The sequence below is a fragment of the Curcuma longa genome, chromosome 5 (genome assembly GCF_044706935.1).
Source record: "Curcuma longa cultivar G26 ecotype Majalengka, Jawa Barat chromosome 5, ITB_CL_G26_1.1, whole genome shotgun sequence".
In the NCBI taxonomy this organism is placed as follows: domain Eukaryota; kingdom Viridiplantae; phylum Streptophyta; class Magnoliopsida; order Zingiberales; family Zingiberaceae; genus Curcuma; species Curcuma longa.
The window spans coordinates 1244217-1262699 of NC_133865.1; the positions used below are offsets into that span (position 1 = coordinate 1244217).

The 18483-nt window shown below is 41.4% G+C and overlaps 2 protein-coding genes across 2 annotated transcripts in view; one reads left to right on the plus strand and one right to left on the minus strand.

Moving 5' to 3' along the window:
• Positions 1–8526, minus strand: part of LOC141829599 (mitochondrial import receptor subunit TOM40-1-like) — a gene marked incomplete in the record, with an annotated part of 19154 nt that extends 10628 nt beyond the window's left edge. Inside the window, 1 exon segment of the mRNA XM_074717109.1 lies at positions 8276–8526. Within this exon segment, the coding sequence (XP_074573210.1) occupies positions 8276–8471 (196 nt within the window).
• LOC141829120 (uncharacterized) lies at positions 348–2094 on the plus strand. Its single transcript, XM_074716534.1, has 2 exons — positions 348–483; positions 528–2094. The coding sequence occupies exons 1-2, from the start codon at positions 348–350 to the stop codon at positions 2066–2068; spliced, it is 1677 nt and encodes a 558-aa protein (XP_074572635.1). The 3' UTR covers positions 2069–2094.
• Positions 8527–18483: the final 9957 nt, after the last annotated feature.

The following is an 18483-nucleotide window of genomic DNA, read 5'->3' on the forward strand; positions in this document are numbered from 1 at the left end:
TAGAATTAGAAATTAGGTTTAACAATTAGAATTAGAGATTAGCAATTAGAATTAAGTTAAAAATTAGGGTTAGACTGAATTAGAGTTAAAATTAGAACAAAGTTAGGGTTAAGACAGAATTAGGAATTAGGGTTAAGGTTAAAACATATGTACAAGCATTTGGATTGAAATTTACAGCATATACACAATCTACATAGTGAATGGGGGTTTTGAAGTATAAACACAGAACTGAACAGGTAATAAACAAAACAAAGAACTATCATGCTAGGGTTAGGGAAATCCTTCCTTTTCCTCCCCTATTCGGCCCCAAACAGTCCAACACCAGCAAGGACAATGACGCAGTGACGATGGATTCACCGGAGAAATCACTCACGGCAAACACGAACGGAGCAGCACAGCACGAAGCCTCTCCTATTCCAACCTCATACCTGCTGAAATCACAGACAGAATATCAGATTAAGAAACAGAAAAACACATCTTACCGTGCTAAGTGCCACCTGTGATACCTGCCCATGCTTATGCGGCAGTACCGGTTCCGGCACATCCGGGTGCACCACCAGAGGTACCTCCCCCGGGTTATCCAGCGGCACCCCCTGCAGCACTCGCCTCAGGATTTCCAGGATTACCACCTATAGTACCTGCTCCCTTGGTTCCGCCAGTTCCAGTGGCGAACCCTACTCATCCTACTGATTTGGCCATGGCACGAGCTCGGATTCCGGCATTAGCGGAGTTGCTGAAAAGCAGATTCACGCTATTCCACGGAGGGACGGATCCGAGGGCAGCTCAGTCTTGGTTAGAGACGGTGGAGCGGACTTTCTTTTATACGGCCTGCTCTGAGTGGGAGAAGGTAGAGTTGGCTGCTTTTCATCTACGGGACGAGGCCGAGATCTGGTGGGCCACACAGCGTACGATCATAGGCGAGCAGAACATCACATGGGCGAGATTCAGGGAAATCTTTGAGAGCCAGTATTTCCCACTGTCTTATCAGATGACGCGCCGCCAGGAATTTCAGAGTCTTCAGCAAAAAGGGCGCACGGTGATGGAGTACAATGCTGACTTTAGTCGGCTAGCTAGATTTTGCCCTGAGCTAGTCGCTGAGGACAGATCCCGTATGCTACAGTTTGTCCAGGGGCTGGATGGACATCTTCAAGTGAAGATAGCCGGATTTGGTCTTTCCTCCTACAGGGAGGCTTTGGATAGAGCGCTGCTGATAGAGTCTGCCCAGCAGAGGGCATTTGGGGATAGAAAGAAAAGTAAGCAACAAGCTCAGAGTTCAGCACAGAGCCAGCAGCCACAGACATCAGGACAGCAGCGTGGCGGTCGTAGGGAGTCCGGTCAGACTACTTCTGGGGCATCGAGCAAGCCCCCGAAGACAGGACAATCTTCGTCGGGACGCTCCCAGTCTTCCCGAAAGGATCAGAAGAAGTCCGGCAAAGACACTTATTGTACTCGATGTGGGGCTAAAGATCACCTTATATCAGCCTGCTCCCTGGGGCAGTCAGTTTGCTACTATTGCAAACTGCCCGGACACTTGAGCCGTGATTGTTCGCTGAAGGCTCAGCACGTGTCTTCAGGAGTTTCTATTCCCGGAGGACAGTTTGGTCAGACGGGAACACAGAGAGGGGGGCAGAAGGCCCAATCTTCGCAGCGCCAGCAGAGAGCAGCTCCCCCTACAGCAGCTGCATATGGCATGTACGGGCAGGAGCACTCTAGTGCCCCTACGATATCACAGAGTTCTGTTGCGGGACCTCAGTACCAGACTCCGGTTCAGTACCAGTCGCAGCCTCAGCCACTGGTGCAGTATCAGACGCAGTCCCAGCCATCAGTACATTATCAGTCTCAGTCTGCATATCAGCCTGTGGTTCAGTTTCCGGCATCGCCTCAGTATCCGCATCAGTGGCAGACCCAGACTCAGCCGCAGCAGTCTCTGGCAGCGCTACCACCCCCACCCCCGCCAGAGACTGGACGGATCCACGCGGTTACCAGAGAGGATGCGCAGCGAGCCGACGGATCAGTTTTTCGCGGTACGATTTTAGTTTATGCATTTTCTGCTGATATGCTTAGTTGATACTGGTAGTTCCCACTCGTTTATTTCTCGTATCTTCACGAGAGAGATTGGTAGATTACCTACTCTTAGGCCACAGCGGTTGACGGTATCCTTACCGTCTGGTGATATAATAGAAGTCACACAGGAGGTCAAAGGATGTCCACTAGATTTCGGCAGTACCATACTCACTGTGGACTTGCTGGTTCTGGATATGATCGAGTTCGACATCATACTCGGCATGGATTGGTTGACCGTATATCATGCCACTGTTGATTGCCAGACGAGGGTGGTTACATTCCGACCTCCTAACCAACCCTCTGTTTGTGCACATTCACCTCCTTTTATACTGCTCCAGAGTCGACTCCAGTGTTATCCGAGTCGACTCCAGTCGATGTGGCAGATAAATCTTCTTTCTGCTCGTTATCCACTGTTTGAGTCAACTCCAGTGATTTGAGTCGACTCCAAGCTCACTCGAGTCAACTCAAGGTATAGTTGAGTCAACTCCAAAGACACTTTTTGTAGAGCTCTGAAAGGGCTTCGAAACGCATCCAACCGTGCCTCGTTCTGAGTCTCGAGTCAAAAGTTATGATCCATTGAAGTCGGACTCCTCATGTGTTGCCCCTGCATCATAATTCCTGCAAGATAAGCATGCAAACAAAGCAACACATCCTACCCTTATTTTGTGGGTCTAACTCTAGATTTCTACCGAAATTCTAGGTTAGTCTAACGCCTACTGTTCCACTCCGGGAATGCGTCCTTACTCTACTCTAGAGAATTTACCTTTACCAACCAAGTCCTCCTGACTTGTTGGACTTTTGTGGGATTTCACTGGCATCCAGGGCAACGGAATATCGACCATTTCAGCGATTCAGGCTCAGAAGCTGCTATCACATGGCTGCCAGGGCTTTCTATTATCGTTGATCCGTGATGACGGCAGTAGTAGTTCTCAGCTCTCAGACGTTCCAGTAGTCCGAGAGTATCCGGATGTATTTCCAGATGAGCTACCAGGTTTGCCTCCCCGAAGGCAAGTAGAGTTTGCTATTGAGTTGATTCCGGGAACTGCGCCGACATCGAAAGCACCTTACCGTATGGCTCCGAAGGAGTTGGACGAGCTAAAGGTCCAGCTTCAAGAGTTATTGGACAGGGGTTTCATCCGTCCAAGTGTATCTCCGTGGGGTTCTCCGGTATTATTTGTCAAGAAAAAGGACGGTACTCTGAGGTTGTGCATCGACTATAGACAGCTGAATGCAGTGACCATCAGAAACAAGTATCCCTTGCCACGGATTGAGGATTTGTTTGATCAGCTCAGAGGTACATCAGTGTATTCTAAGATTGATCTGCGGTCCGGTTATCATCAGCTGAGAGTCAAAGATTCTGACATTCAGAAGACAGCATTCCGCACCAGATACGGACATTATGAGTTTTTGGTAATGCCATTTGGGCTTACCAATGCTCCAGCGGTGTTTATGGATTTGATGAACCGCATCTTTCTGGATTATCTCGATCAGTTCGTTGTCGTCTTCATCGACGACATTTTGGTATACTCACATTCCGAGGAGGAGCATGCACAACATCTTCGCATAGTCCTGGAGATTCTTAGACGACATCGTTTATATGCGAAGTTTAGCAAGTGTGCTTTCTGGCTATCCTCAGTCGGTTTTCTGGGACACGTGGTTTCTAGCAGAGGTATCTCAGTAGACCCCCAGAAGATCGAGGCTGTCGCCAGTTGGGAGCAGCCGAAATCAGTTCAGGAGATCCGCAGTTTCTTGGGCTTAGCCGGATATTACCGACGGTTTGTCGAGGGTTTCTCCCGCATTGCTTTGCCACTGACACGCCTTACTCGGAAAGGCGTGAAGTTTTCATGGACAGAGGATTGCGAGACTAGCTTTCAGGAGCTAAAGCGGAGATTAGTGTCGGCACCGATCCTGGTACTACCCTCCGGAGAGGACGGATTCGTACTCTACACCGACGCATCTCATCAGGGTTTGGGCGCTGTTTTGATGCAGCATGGCAGGGTAGTCTCCTATGCTTCTCGTCAGCTGAAGGAGCATGAGAAGAACTACCCAGTACATGATTTGGAGCTGGCCGCCATTATCTTTGCCTTGAAAATTTGGCGGCATCATCTGTATGGTCTCACATTTGAGATTCTCACTGATCATAAGAGTCTCAAATATCTTTTCACCCAGAAGGAGCTCAATCTCCGACAGAGGAGATGGATGGAGTTCCTGAAGGACTATGATTGCACCATTAGCTACCACCCAGGGAAAGCTAATGTGGTTGCCGATGCACTTAGCAGGAAGTCCAGAGGGACTTTGGCTTGCCACCGAGTTTTGGTCACGGATTTGATACAGGGTTTTTCCGAGTTGGGTCTTGAGGAGCAGAGACAGACAGAGCAGGGTATTCTTGTCACCATGGTTGCTCAGTCTTCGATCAGGACGAGGATCCGAGAGGCTCAGGCTGTTGATCAGCACTTACAGTTCATCGGCAGCCAGATATCCTCCGGACAGCAGACTGAGTTCACCCGAGACGACGAGGGTATCATTTATTTTCGGGGCAGATTATGCGTACCTGAGTCTCATCCGGTCATGGAGGAATTACTTCAGGAGGCTCATCGCTCCCGATTTGCTATCCACCCAGGCGGGACCCGCATGTATCGAGACCTGAGGCGTGCCTATTGGTGGAAGGGCATGAAGAAAGACATCGCGGATTTTGTAGCTAGATGTCTTGTTTGTCAGCAAGTAAAGGCTGAACACCAGAGACCTGCTGGACTACTTCAGAGGATTCCCATTCCTGAGTGGAAATGGGATCACATTACTATGGATTTTGTGGTGGGCACTGCTCTTCCGCGACTTTCTTCCTCTGTTCTTCAACTCCATCCACCACCGAGCCTCCCTTCCACTTTCTGATCCACGCAAAGCAAGGGCAGCAACTCCGATTGAAGAGAGTCAACGCCGCAGAGGTGTTTGCCTTGAGCTCCGACAGCTACTTCTCCCTTCCCTGTCGTCGGTGGAGTCCGGCGACAGCACCCCTTCGCCTCCTCAGAAGCGCCGGATGTTTGCCGGTCCTCGTCTGTGATTTCAACGGGGAATCCACCGGACTCTGTCTGCGATTTGCAGCAGAGGTTCACCGGTTGTCTTCGAAGCCACCGTCCCCGGAGATGGCAAGGTAAGGATCGATTGTCTCCCTGTTTCTAATCCTGGCGGCGATTTGTAGCAGGTATTAGGGCAGCGGGTGAAGGATTTACGCCTTCTGTCTATCCGGTTAAGTCTTGCTGGCGGCGATTTGTAGCAGCAAGATCCATGGTCCCGTGGGCTATTCAACCGAGATTTGCTGAAGTTCTTATTCTGTGCCGATCTGGAAGAGGGAAGAAACTCTAATGCTTTCAACCCTTGTTTTGTTATTTACTATTAGTTGTAATCTGTTCTTTTACCTTGAATCAAAACCCCCCATGAATTTCTTAATCTTAACCCTAACCTTAACCTTAACCCTAATTTCTAACCTTAACCTTTGATTTGGTTGTTGGGATGTTAGTGCACTAAATGAGAAAGTTGTTTGAATCATGGAATGTTTAGAGAATCTTAAATTGAAGTGTTTCGGTTGATCATTGGATGCTAAATGCTTAGTTCTATTGTATTGAAAATGATGTGTACCAAATGGATCTGTCAGTTGTATGTTGCTCTTGAATTGGAATGTTGAATGTAAGTTGGAATTTGAATGCATTGTAGTTGTGAATTGTTGTTCTTTCAGGTGTATTGAATGTGATAGTTTGCATCTATGTTGATTGAATAAAATTGTTTAAATGGGATGTAGGATGAAAGCTAAGTATTGATTGAAAGCTTCCCATAATATTATGTAATGGAGTTGTGTTAATCTGATGGTTGAACAAGAATGGAAAATGGATGTGTATCAAATGCTGAGGTTTGTGTTGAATAATATGATGTTGGTGTAATATGACCAGGAGTGTGTTGAATCAAAGGTTTGTTTCTGTTAAGGATCAATTGTAAATTGTGTTGTATTTTGAACCATGGAATTAAATGATAGGTTGCAAATGATGTAGTGGAACACATTTAATGTGGCAATTGTTTTGAACCTGGAAATGAGTTGTAACCGGTTACATGTCTTGTAGTATTTGTGATCACATGTAAATGAATTTTGTAAATCTGATTCATGTTATGAATAAATCATTTTGTAGGTTGTATGTTTTGTATATGTTGTTGTATGTTGAATAAATGAATTTCATATTGTATCATGAATTTAAGTTAATAAATGGAATTCATATATATAATAAGTTGTTTTTATGTGATGTTGTATTTTGTATTGTGTGAATGATGTATGCTTGTAATTGTAGGATTTAATTATGAATAAATGGAGTTGTAGATAGGAATGAATAAAGTTAACAAATAAAAACCTCACACCATGTGTCTAGGATAGAACATCCTGTCATTGAGTCCGAGAGAGACGACCCGGACCTCCCTATACCACTTAAGATGATAATAAGAGGTTTGGTAAATAAATAAATAAATAATTTTGACGGGTGTAAGTGACATATTTAATAAAGGGAAAATGTAAATATAATAAATAATTCCCATACAAACACATGCCATCAATATGCATTAATAAATGGCAAGTCAAGTTGTAGCAATATATATCATCTGATTTTGATGCTTAATTTTGTTTGGACCAATAAGTACGCATTATACATACAAGTTGATACCAAATCTTTAGCTTTTTATGAAAGGAAAATACTGGATTCCAAAATGTTGATGAGGATGGAAAGGTGAAAAGGTGCTTCCTGTTCATAATTAGCAAGATATGTTCTTGGTTCAGAAAGATGAGAAACAGGCCAACCTAAGAAAAGTCTGTGTCACAATGTTTGGCACAGATGAGAATTACACACATGAATATCTTACATTGTTTATACTCAATCGACCAATGAAGTTTAAGTAAAAATAGACAGTGCATAAAACAAAACAACTGCATTGTGGAGGAAAGTCTGTGTCCACAACATTACTCATGTAAGTAAAATGGTTATTTCATTGATTATGGCGGTGCAAATCAGAAGGGAGCAATCTTAGTATTGCAACAAAGATTCAATAAAATCATGGCCCTTGAAGTAACCAAGATAACATAACAAAAAGGCACTAGGAACAAAAAATCAGAGAAACGCCTTTATATGATTAAACCAAAAAACAGTGTTAAAGATTATAAATTAGAATTTGACCATGGAATTATGGCATGCTCATATAAAAAGAAAAAGAGAATAATTAAGTAAATACACAAGGGAGAAAATGGACTTCGCACAAGGCAGAACTATCATAGACATAGTAAAGAAACAAGTACTGATTACTGAATACTTTCTTCAACTACCAATAATTGAATACATGCACAGAAGCAAAGTTACAATTTAGCATCACATAACAGAAACCATAATAACACTCCTGAAATGTAATGATGCACACTTCAGAAATGCAATATCTTTTTGGTAATCTACAGACAACATAAATATGTAACTTTCAAATGCTCAACTACTTGCTCGGAAGAAACCATAGGATACTGGAAGCTCAATCCTTCGAGCTAGCAGAAGGCCCACTTAACTCAAACAAATAGAATATTTTAAATAGCATCACATGTAATCACCAAGACAGATTGAGTGCACATCAAAGGGAAACATCAAAAGAAACTCTATGCTGCTAATGAGAACTAAAACACACAAACAACCCAAGATCAATTGGGAAACAACCTGTCCTTGCAAGAGAAAATTTTCTAAGAAGCAATAGCTGGCATGCAATTCTCACCACTCAAAAGATTTGACGTAACTCCCACTTAGTTGCTGGAGGGGGAACCACAATATACATCAGCTACGTCAAAGGAACAAAGATATGAATTAGACTATGAAAATGATTCTTCTTTGTTGTCTCGTACATGAATGCGGTAGACAAGATCGTTTAATAAGTCAGGTTTGAAGTCAGCCAAGAAGGTTATAGCAATGGGCTCAGTGTCTGTAGACTGGCTTTCTTTCACACACAACAAGATCCAACAAAGATACACATAACACAAGATCCATCAAACGCACACATAGCAGGTTGGCGACTTGGCGCACGCACGAAGCACATCGATTGCAACACAAGAAATGGAATCAACTAAACGATTGGTGAGCCTGAATGGAAATGCAAAGAGCAGAGCGAGATAACGAAGTGACAACGTGCAAGATATCGAGAATGAACTCACTCAAAGCCTCACGCTGGAGCTCCTCGTACGGAACGGGGCAGGGCAGATCGAGCCAGTCGACCTTCTCCGGCGCACCTTTGCCGTTGCCCTTCTCCTCCGCCTTCTGAGGAAGAACCTGAGCAAGGCCGGCGGGGAGGGCTGGAGGAGGAGCAACGGGAGGTGGCGGGGCGGCGGCAAGGCTGGCGGAGGATCCCATTTCGCAAAAGAATTGTTAGAGAGAGAGAGGACTCAGACAAGGCGGGCGGCAGGGTTTTTACTTTACACGTTTAGGGCTAACAAAGAGGCCGCAGGCACCTCACTATTTATAGTGGCGTGTGGGTTGGTGCGGTGAACAACATAGTGCTTTGTAACAAAATCAGCCTCCTATTGCTATTGATGCCAAATTAATTTTGACTGATTTTTTCATCTCCCAATAAAGATCTAGAAAAAAAAAGATGGCGGGCATCTTTCTATACATAGATCTTGAATATATTCATCCTGAAAAATTAGAAATCAAGTAAATTCGTAAGTTCTCTGTCTCTTTATCTAATCCGCTGCTAAGTTCTAATGACAAATGAACGAACGAAAAGAATATGTTATTCACCCCTTATTATATTTGAGAGGTATCCTAAAACGCTTTACGATTATATTATTTATTGGATAAATATCAATTCACTATTTGAGTGTACATTCTCTATGTGTTTAATTGGATCTTAAACTCATTTATTGAATGTTTGTAATATGATTCATAGTATGAGAGAATTTATGATTGGATCACAACTAGTGAGCATCTCTACATGTGCAATTATGGATCTATTAAAATTATCCGAGTTGAGAAATTGATGAGTACGGATGTCATTGATTCTGTTGAGACTAGCACGTTTAAACTCCTTGATTTGTTAAACAGTTGTTCTCACTAACTAGAGACATTGGATGTTGAAGGTTAAACGTGGATGCTAGTTAAAAGTAACTAGTTCATTGAGTGACTTGCCTTGAGACTTCATATGGTTCTATGCATATGTTAATGAAGGTCTCAATATAACTTAAGTGTGAGTTTCCTTTGACTTACGGTATTCAAATCACCTTAGTCATAAAGGCTTATACTTTGACATCTTAAGCAAACATATCCGAAGAGGTGCGGATCCGAGATGGTTGGATATAAGTCGAAGTGCCTGATGGTGTTTAAATAACCCATAGAAAATTCACCGTTCCTCTGAAAAGGAGATGTATACAATGCGATCGCTTGTTAGGATTATTATTGAAAGTCTTTGGCCAAAATATTACATGTCAAGAGATACGACACTTTTGGACACATGTAAAGTAACTTGAATTCATAGGACAACAAAGTAAACTTGGGTTAGGTGTGACGTAGTCAGTTTAGTAGGGACTGACGCATATAAATGATGTCCTAAACCAAATGGGTATAAGATGATAAAAGAAATGAGACATGATTCATTATGGCTGCTGAAGGGTTTAGAAATATTCTGGAATTAATCATTAATTTTTTTGTCAATTGAGGATCATGATGTACTATTAGGTGTCACTCATGATTGTTCTATAATTAATGGTTAATTACGGATGACCGACATAATCGGGAATCTATTGAGTCACACGTACTATAAGTTCTCTGAAAGACTTAAAACAAGTTTGAGAATTAAATTCTCAGATGAGAGAAATAAAGTCTAGTTGGAGCAGATAAAGACAAAATAATGGGCTTCGTTTTATGACAATGAAATAAACAAAACTAATTTGGTTCAAATTGAAGGTGGTTTGATTATTGAACCAAACAATTTAATTTTAAACTAAATTGAACTAGCTTGGTTTAGTTCATGATGGAAAAGATTTTGACAGATTGGAAGTGATGATGGGCTTGTAGGATCTTATACGCGCTAGAGGGGGGTGAATAGCACATAGGGCTTTTTCAAAATCGTTTATTTTCTATCAAAAGCACTTGCAGCGGAATTAAAAATAAGATGCAGGGGACTTGCGGATTTTAATTTGTTTCCTAACCCTCCAGGGTTAGTACATTCAAGGTCTAATTAGGGAGGTGTCCGTTCACTAGTGGTCTCCTTTCCGAACGTGGTTCGGAGGCGGAGAAATCCGTCTTACAGTCCGTAAATAATAATAAAGAAATGACTGGAAAGTAAAACAGAAAAAACAAAAGCAAACTCTTGATAGCCGATCTGGAAGTCCTGAGCGCCACGCACTCCTCCTGGATCCTCTCCAGTTGCAAGAATTTGGCCTCGTTCGCGTTCAGAAATAGCACTTGGTGGAGAGGGGAACTTTTTGGAATGAATGGAATGATTGTGCATGTTCACCTTTTTTTATACTGGTCCTGAGTCGACTCAACTCCCCATCTGAGTCGACTCCAATCGACGTGGCAGATAGAACTTCTTTCCGCTCGTTTATCCACTTTTCAGTCGACTGACCCTTCAGTCGACTGGGTTCCAGTTCCAGTCCCAGTCGACTGGATCCTCTAAACTGGTTGGCTTGGCTTACTTTGTTTGTTTCACTTATGTTTTCTTCATCTTACTTCCATCTCCTGGTTCCTGCAAGACAAACATGCAAGTATACAAACAATCCTAAGTCTTACCTTGTGGGTCTTGATGGGAAACACTAGGAAATTCGTTCCGGTGAATTCTTGCAGAATAAAAATTTTTCTGGAAATGAATTTAAGTTGCCCTCATAGTTAATCAAACCAAGGTTTGATCAACGCATTTAGATCATTGGGCTCTTGTGTTTGGTTTACAGGATCCAAAATAAAAAGGAACAATTTATTAAAAGTGGAAATAATAAACTTTGCACCTTTTCTTCGGGATGTCTAGAAGGAGTAGATGACCCCTTGATCTTCTGTTGTATGTCCTCTCCTCTTCTCGAACGTTGTGTGGACAACGATCCTTCGAGATGATTCCTCTAAAACTCTTCTCTCTGATGGCTGATGATTCCGCTAAAACTCTTCTCTCCGATGGCAAGGAAGCTAGATCCTTTCCTTCTTCTTCTTCCTTCTTTTCTCTCCTACCTTCTCTTCTCAATGCAGTCGGCCCTTCCAAGGGAGAAATCCTTTTTGTGTCCGACCCTTGCAAGGAACTAGAAGAGAAGAAGATGAGAGCTAGGGGCACCGGCCCTAAGGAGAAAAGAAGAGGAGGGTGGGCGGTGGAAAGAAAGGAGAAGTTCACTTTGCCACCGGCCCTAGGAGGAGCACCACCAAGGATTTGTGTTATGTTTTACCTCTCCTAAATCCCTTTTTATATAGCCAAGCCATCATGGAAATTTAAGAAAGATTCTAATAAATTTTCTTATCCAAATTTAGTTAGAAAAAATCAAATAAAATCTTAAAGAAGAATTTATTGGAAACAATCTAATAAATTTATCTTATCTAGATTTATTTAGAAATAAATCTTTTATGAGATTTTATTAGAAAGAATCTAACAACCTTATCTTATCTAGATTTATTTAGAAATAAATCTTTTTATAAGATTTTATTAGAACAAATCTAATACAAATCAACGGATAAGATTAGTTATCTTTTTAATAAATTTCTATTATATTAATTTTATTCTTATCTTTAACAAAATCTTTTAATTATATCTCGCTAATATTTAACGAGATTCCATAATTAATATTTTGTTAATTTAACAAAATTAATTTATAAAATTTTATAATAAAATTTTGTACGAGAAGAGACGAAATTTTTTAGCGGAAATTCTTATAAATTTTTTTTTATCCGAATTTTTTCCCAGAAAAATTCTAAATAAAATTTCAGAATTCTTTTATAAATAGAATTTTCTATCTGAAATTTCTCACAGAATTCTTTTTTGAATTCTTTCAGAATTCTTTTTAGAATTCTTTCAGAATTCTTTTGGAGATCTTCCAAGGTGTTCTGAGGTCTTCAAGAATTCTTCCGAAGGTCTCTAAGAATTTTTCCTGAGGTGGATTCGAGGATTTCCAGAGGCTACAGTAGGGACCTCGAGGAAGAATTGATTTTGGCCTCCCGATGGGCTTAAGCTTCTCATGTTCCTCCTGAACACAGCTTAAGTCCATCAATAATAACTCATTTCACTAGAGAGTTATTATTGCACTACCGCACCAATCCCATATTATAATATGGGCTCCTTCTTACTATAAGTACATTAATCTCCCTGTGTTTAAGATATCGTATGTCCGTCAATTAAATGAGTTACTGACAACACGAATTTAATTAACTTCTATTTCCGAGAGTAGTACCACTCAACCTTTGTTATCATGCGGAACTAAGTCCACCTGCAGGGTTTACATGATAATCCTTTATAAGCTCCTCAAGGGGACATCATCAGTCTAGATTATAGGACACAGTTTCCTTCTATAATCAACAACACACCATATACATAATACTGATGGGAAAGTCTTGAAAAACCGTTCCAGTAAATTCTTGCAGAACAAAAATTTTTTCGAAACGATCTCAAGTTGCCCGACGCGTTTAGATCGTTGGGCTCTTGTGTTTGGTTTACATGATCCAATATAAAAAGAATAATTTAACTAATGTGGAAACGTTAAATTATACCTTTCTTCCGACGTTTCGGAAGAACGAAGTTTGTACCCGAAGACCTCTTGATCTTCTGCCGTATTCCTCTCCTCTTCTCGAACGTTGTGTGGGCAACGATCCTTCGAGAATTCTCCACCAAAATTCTCCTCCGATGGCTTGCTAAAACTTCCTTCCCTTTCGTTGAAACGAAGAGGAAGAAGAAAGAAGAAGAAGGCTTAGGAAGATGGCTGCCGAGAGAGACTCGACCACCACTGGATTGTGTCGTGCCTTGCTAAAAGCCAACCCACCCCTTCTTTTATAGCCTAGCCATCCTTTATTTATGGTATAATTAGAGCCATAAACATGGTATAATTAATCCATAAATATGGTATGATTTGATTCAATCAAATAAGAGAAAACGACAAGATTTCGGAAGTTTTCAATTTGATCACGCGACCTTTAATCGATCAAGGAATCGATTAACTCACGTAACTTTTTCTCATTAACATATGTAATCGATCAACTGATCGATTACATGCCTGGTAATCGATCAACTGATCGATTACATCGTAATGATACCAGTCGTTCTGCTCGGAGGCTTGGTAATCGATCAGCTGATCGATAACCAAGGTGTGTAATCGATCAGCTGATCGATTACACCTCCTTGCATGAGCTCGAATACCTGGTTTCTTCACAAATTCTTCCATGGTGGACTTGAGGATTCCCAGAGACTACAACAGGGACCTAGAGGAGGAATTGGTTTTGACCTTCTGATGAGCTAAGGTTTCCCGTGTTCGCCCCGAACACACAACCTTAGTTCATCAATAATAACTCATGCCACTAAAGAGTTATTATCGAACTACCACACCAATCCCATATTACAATATGAGCTCCTTCTTACTATCAGTACATTAGTCTCTTTGTGTTTAAGATATCGTATGTCCGTCAATTAAAATGAGTTACTGACAACTCGTATTTGTTGGGTTTTTCGAGCCGCAAAACCGCTTTTGCGTGCGGAAACCTTGAAGCCCCATGACAAAAAAGATCCGTGCGAAACAAGAAAAATGCTTGTATATGCTTAAAACCTTATGAACCACACGCCCAAGTAATTTAATCATGGCCATTGGATCGAGAGATCAAGTTATTTTAAAGGAGATTATATCATAACCGTTAGATGAGATTAAGTTGCATCCGATGGATGAGATCTCTTCGGTTTAAGTTTTATTTCCTTTTTAATATAGAATTAATTCATGGAATTAATTATAATGGCCGGCCACTTATAGATAAGGTTGGAAATAATTTTTTTATTATTTCTAAAAAGATCTAACGGCTAGAAACCAAGCAAGCTAATCCAAGAGCCCAGATCTAATAAGTTTCTATAATTTAGAATTGGTTTGCGGATCAATCAAAATTATAGAAAAATTTAGAATTGATAAAGGGAGACTTGGTTTGGGCGTGAGGGCTATAAAAGGAGGGGGGGGGGGGTGGGCGGCACAAGGAGATAGATCAAGAGAAGAGAGTTCGAAACGATTCGAAAGCCTCTCCTTCTCCTATTGGTGCCGCCGCCCCCTTCCCCATCTTCCTCCTTTTCTTTTGTTTCTTCTTCTTCCACCGCCTCTTTGATGCACCTCCGCAAGTATACGGATTGTCGTCAAGTAATAAAAAGATATCTATCCACAGGGATCATGGAATTACTTACTAGATCTAGCACAAAAAGGTGAGAGAATATTGAGCATGAGTCGTGTGGGGGAGATGGGAGTGTTCTAAAGTACTTTATCCTAAAGTCGGAGAAAGGGATCGACTGTGACACTAGGTTGTGGAAACGATCCTAGGATTTCGGACTCCTCAGAGTATGGATTGATTGACTTGGATCCTCTACCTTTCCTCAATAATTGTTCAATTGTAGGGATGTTAACCAATTTATCCAATTCGACCTCGTCAGGTATCCTCGGAATAAAGCATTGATGTTCTTACGTCACTCGTTGTCGGTTTGAGATGGTTCTAGAAGCCCGGTTCAAGGCATTCTCGTGTCACTCAGGCGCCCCGGAGTACTAAAAGAACCCTATCCCCTGTCATAGGATATCTTTTTACGGACCTCTCCCCAACAACGAATGACCGCTAACTATCCCTCATAAGAATTAACTATGCATTAAGAAACCCCTCGAAAACTCGTCCGGTTCAAGGCATTCTTCCTGTCACGAAGCGCCCCGGTGTACGGCCTAATGACTCCCCAATTCATAGTTAATCCCTACCCTCATGGATTCACACACACAAGTTATCATTCAACACACAAGTATAAATCCACAAAGCAATAGACAGTTATATCATTGAAAACGGTAGATTAATCAAATCCAAATACAATCATCCATTACATCTGATTTATCCTACATCCTAGAATCTAGGGAAACTACTCCATAGCGTGGAGATTACAAGCCAAAGGGAAGAGGAAATACATCTTACTCCGAAGATATTACAATAGAATGCAGGAAATAAGACTTATCTTCTTCCTCGGACTGTAAACTCTGCGTAGATGGGATGAGGATGGACTGGAGCAGTCGGATCGGTGGATGGATCGTCTGTAACACCCGAAATTCCCTTCGATAATTTCTGGATATTTATGTATAAATGATAAATTTATTATGATAAAAAGAAAGGAATAATTATGCTTTAAGAATGTTGCTTGATGGGTTAAAGACTTGGCTATGAAAAGAAAAGAAAGAAAAAGAAAAAGAAATGTGGAGGTGCCAGGGATTGACCCTTGGACCTCCAATATGAAGCAAGCCATGTTTAACCATATGGGATAGTAATGTAATCTTGTTAAAGGAAAGAGGGCAATGCTTGTTAAACCTGAGGGTTAATGGAAATTCATTAACACCCGACGGAGAGGAAGTAGTGGCCCTGCTACGTGGGGGATAATGGGTTGTAACTGCTCATGCGATTCTCTTTATAAACTCCCCTCCTCGAGTCTTTTCGTTTTGGCTTCGCGGTGCTTTTTCTCCCTATCTTTTCCTCCTCCTCTGACCGAAGGCAGGCGCCGAAGGTTTCAAGTCGCCGGAATCTTGAAGGAAGGCTAGGATAAAACCCTTAGGAACTTCGAAGTTACAGTAAGTTTCCCCTCACCTGCTAGATAATTGCTACGTTGCTTGCTAAATATGCCTCATGTTTCCATGAACCGAGATGCTAAATCCAATGTTTTAAAACTGTCCGACATGCATGTTAGAACCTGGTTTCGATGGAGTAAGCTCTTAGTTAAAATCTGTAAGTTCTGATATATTCATGTTTAGAATTGTTAACCTGCTGTGTTATACTTTGTATACGATGGATTATACGTACTGTTAAGTTTGCTTGCATGTGGAAACTAAAATATTATCAGGTTCCTGTTAGAGTAGATTGGTGTATAATATGTGGAGATGATCACGTTAGCAAGACCTAGTTAAGTTAAGATTCATGATTTAAACAAGGATTTATATGTTCTGTATATGGATTCATATGTGTGTTAGGTTTATTCTGCTTAACTGTCATTTAAACCTGTTATTAAAATTGTATCGGGAGGAACAGAAGGGTTGGTAATCGACCGGTTGGTCGATTACCAGGGTGTAATCGATCACCGGATCGATTACACGTTGTAATGAGGAGTGGAATCTCCGATTTCTGATCGATTCCCTGATCGATCAAAGGGCTGTAATCGATCATCTGATCGATTACAGGGCTGTAATCGATCAGTTGATCGATTACCAAGCCCTCTGTGAACCCCGTAATTTAGAAATCGATCTTCTGATCGATTAAACCCTGTAATCGATCATGTGATCGATTACAGGGGCCTCTGTGATGAAGAATTGAACCCAATCGACCCTGGATTGATCCAAGACCTGTCGGTTGATCCCCTGAAAAAGGGTTATTGATCCACTGGTGGGTCGGTTTAGAGTTAATGATGTCAAGTTTTATGAAGAACGTACAATCAAACCTAAGGTTAAGGTTTAAACGTGATTAAACATTATGTTATGACAACTGAAATGAAAAGTTGTATGGCTTGAGTGTTCACTATGAATGAAAGAAAGAAGATGTTATGGAACGCTCAAGTTATGACGGAAAGAAATGTATAAAAAGTATTTTACTTTGAATGATTGGCTTGTACCGGAACCCGAAAGGGATTCCAGGGATGGGCTCCAAAAGTTGCCCCTAGGTTGAAGGACATCTGAGAAGACCTAGTAAACCGTGTAGTCGGGATTAGCTACCTCGTACTACTTGGTATGTGCGCGCAAAAGAAATGAATGGGTACAAGCCAGGGATCCCCAAAGATGTTGATGATTATGTTTAACTATTAAGATAATAGTTTTCAAAAAGGCAAAACGATTTCTATGTTGCTTATATATGATGTGAATGTCCAATGATTGCTTATGCATGTTAGGAAATGTTGATATGCCTTTTATGCTGTAATGTATGATGTTATGTAACGAATGGATTTTGTGAGTAGGAAAGGAACTTACTAAGCTTTATGCTTATAGATACTTTCCTTATCTTGCAGATCCCGTTAGCAGGTACTGAGCAAATGGGAGGCAGCAGGACAGGGCTGGTGAAGATGTGTGTAGTAGTGACTTGATAAAGCCTTGGCCATGCAAACCTTTGTATAATTGCATGTTATGTTGAACAATGTTTAATTATCCTGTTTAATTATCATGTGTAGGACTATATAACCTAGGATTGCCATGTAACCTAGGTTAGTTTATTTTCAGTACTGTTATCTGCCATGTTTATTTTATTTAAATTGCTGTCATATATGCATATGCATGTTATAAATAGAATTAAATGTTTCCGCTGCATGTTTAGTTTAGTTTAGCTTGGTGTTATATATGATAGTAGTTGAATGAATGAAATGAATGAAAGCAAAGAAACTGTAGCGTCCGTCAAGGGCCCACGTAAGGGCGGGCGTTACAGATTATATATTCAGTATAAATCGAACAATCCTCAGATGGTCCTGCTCAATACACACTAAGTGTACTAGTGTAATTTTATAGTCAAGACAGACTAAGACCAAATTACACTACAACCAGTCCAATGGTTTGTCCAATCCATCTTGGTTGTGAACACTGTTTATAATCTATAAGGAACTGATAACATGGTCTTCTATGTGTGACTTCGCACACCATGTTTATCTACAATATAGATTAAATGGACACTTGTATAAAAACTAAATGCAAACATTGACCAAAAGTAATTCTCATTTCAGAATGTTTATTTACATTGATAGCTAGGATTCTTGTATACAACAGGTCTAACTTCGGATTTCTACCGAAATCCTAGGTTAGTCTGACGCCTCCTGTTCCACTCCGGGAACGCGCCCTTACCCACTCTACTCAGGAGAATTTATGCCAACCAAGTCCTCCAGACTTGTTGGACTTTTGCTCGGCTCTGTCCTCAGCCCCTAGGATTTGTGCTGCGGTTCGGTTCTCTCTAACCAACTCAGACTTCTGCTGCGACTCGGTCACCTAGACCAACCCAGACTTCTGCTGCGACTCGGTCACCCAGACCAGCCCAGACTTTTGCTACGACTCGGTCACCTAAACCAGCCCAAACTTCACCTAGTGCTTCGACTCTGCCAAGACTTCCGCCTGATCCTCCAAACCAGGAGTTCCCTTTGCTTAGCCTACAACTAGGACTTTCCCTTGCCCAGCTTCACTCACCAGGACTTCCCTTACCCAATCTTCCAGATTAGGACTTCCACTAGTCT

Excerpts from the sequence above, each read along its gene's own strand:
- LOC141829120 (XM_074716534.1), top strand. The coding sequence starts at position 348 with ATGGATTCACCGGAGAAATCACTCACGGCAAACACGAACGGAGCAGCA. Across the intron at positions 484-527 it reads ACAGAAAAACACATCTTACC|TACCGGTTCCGGCACATCCG; the intron begins GTGCTAAGTGCC and ends CTTATGCGGCAG.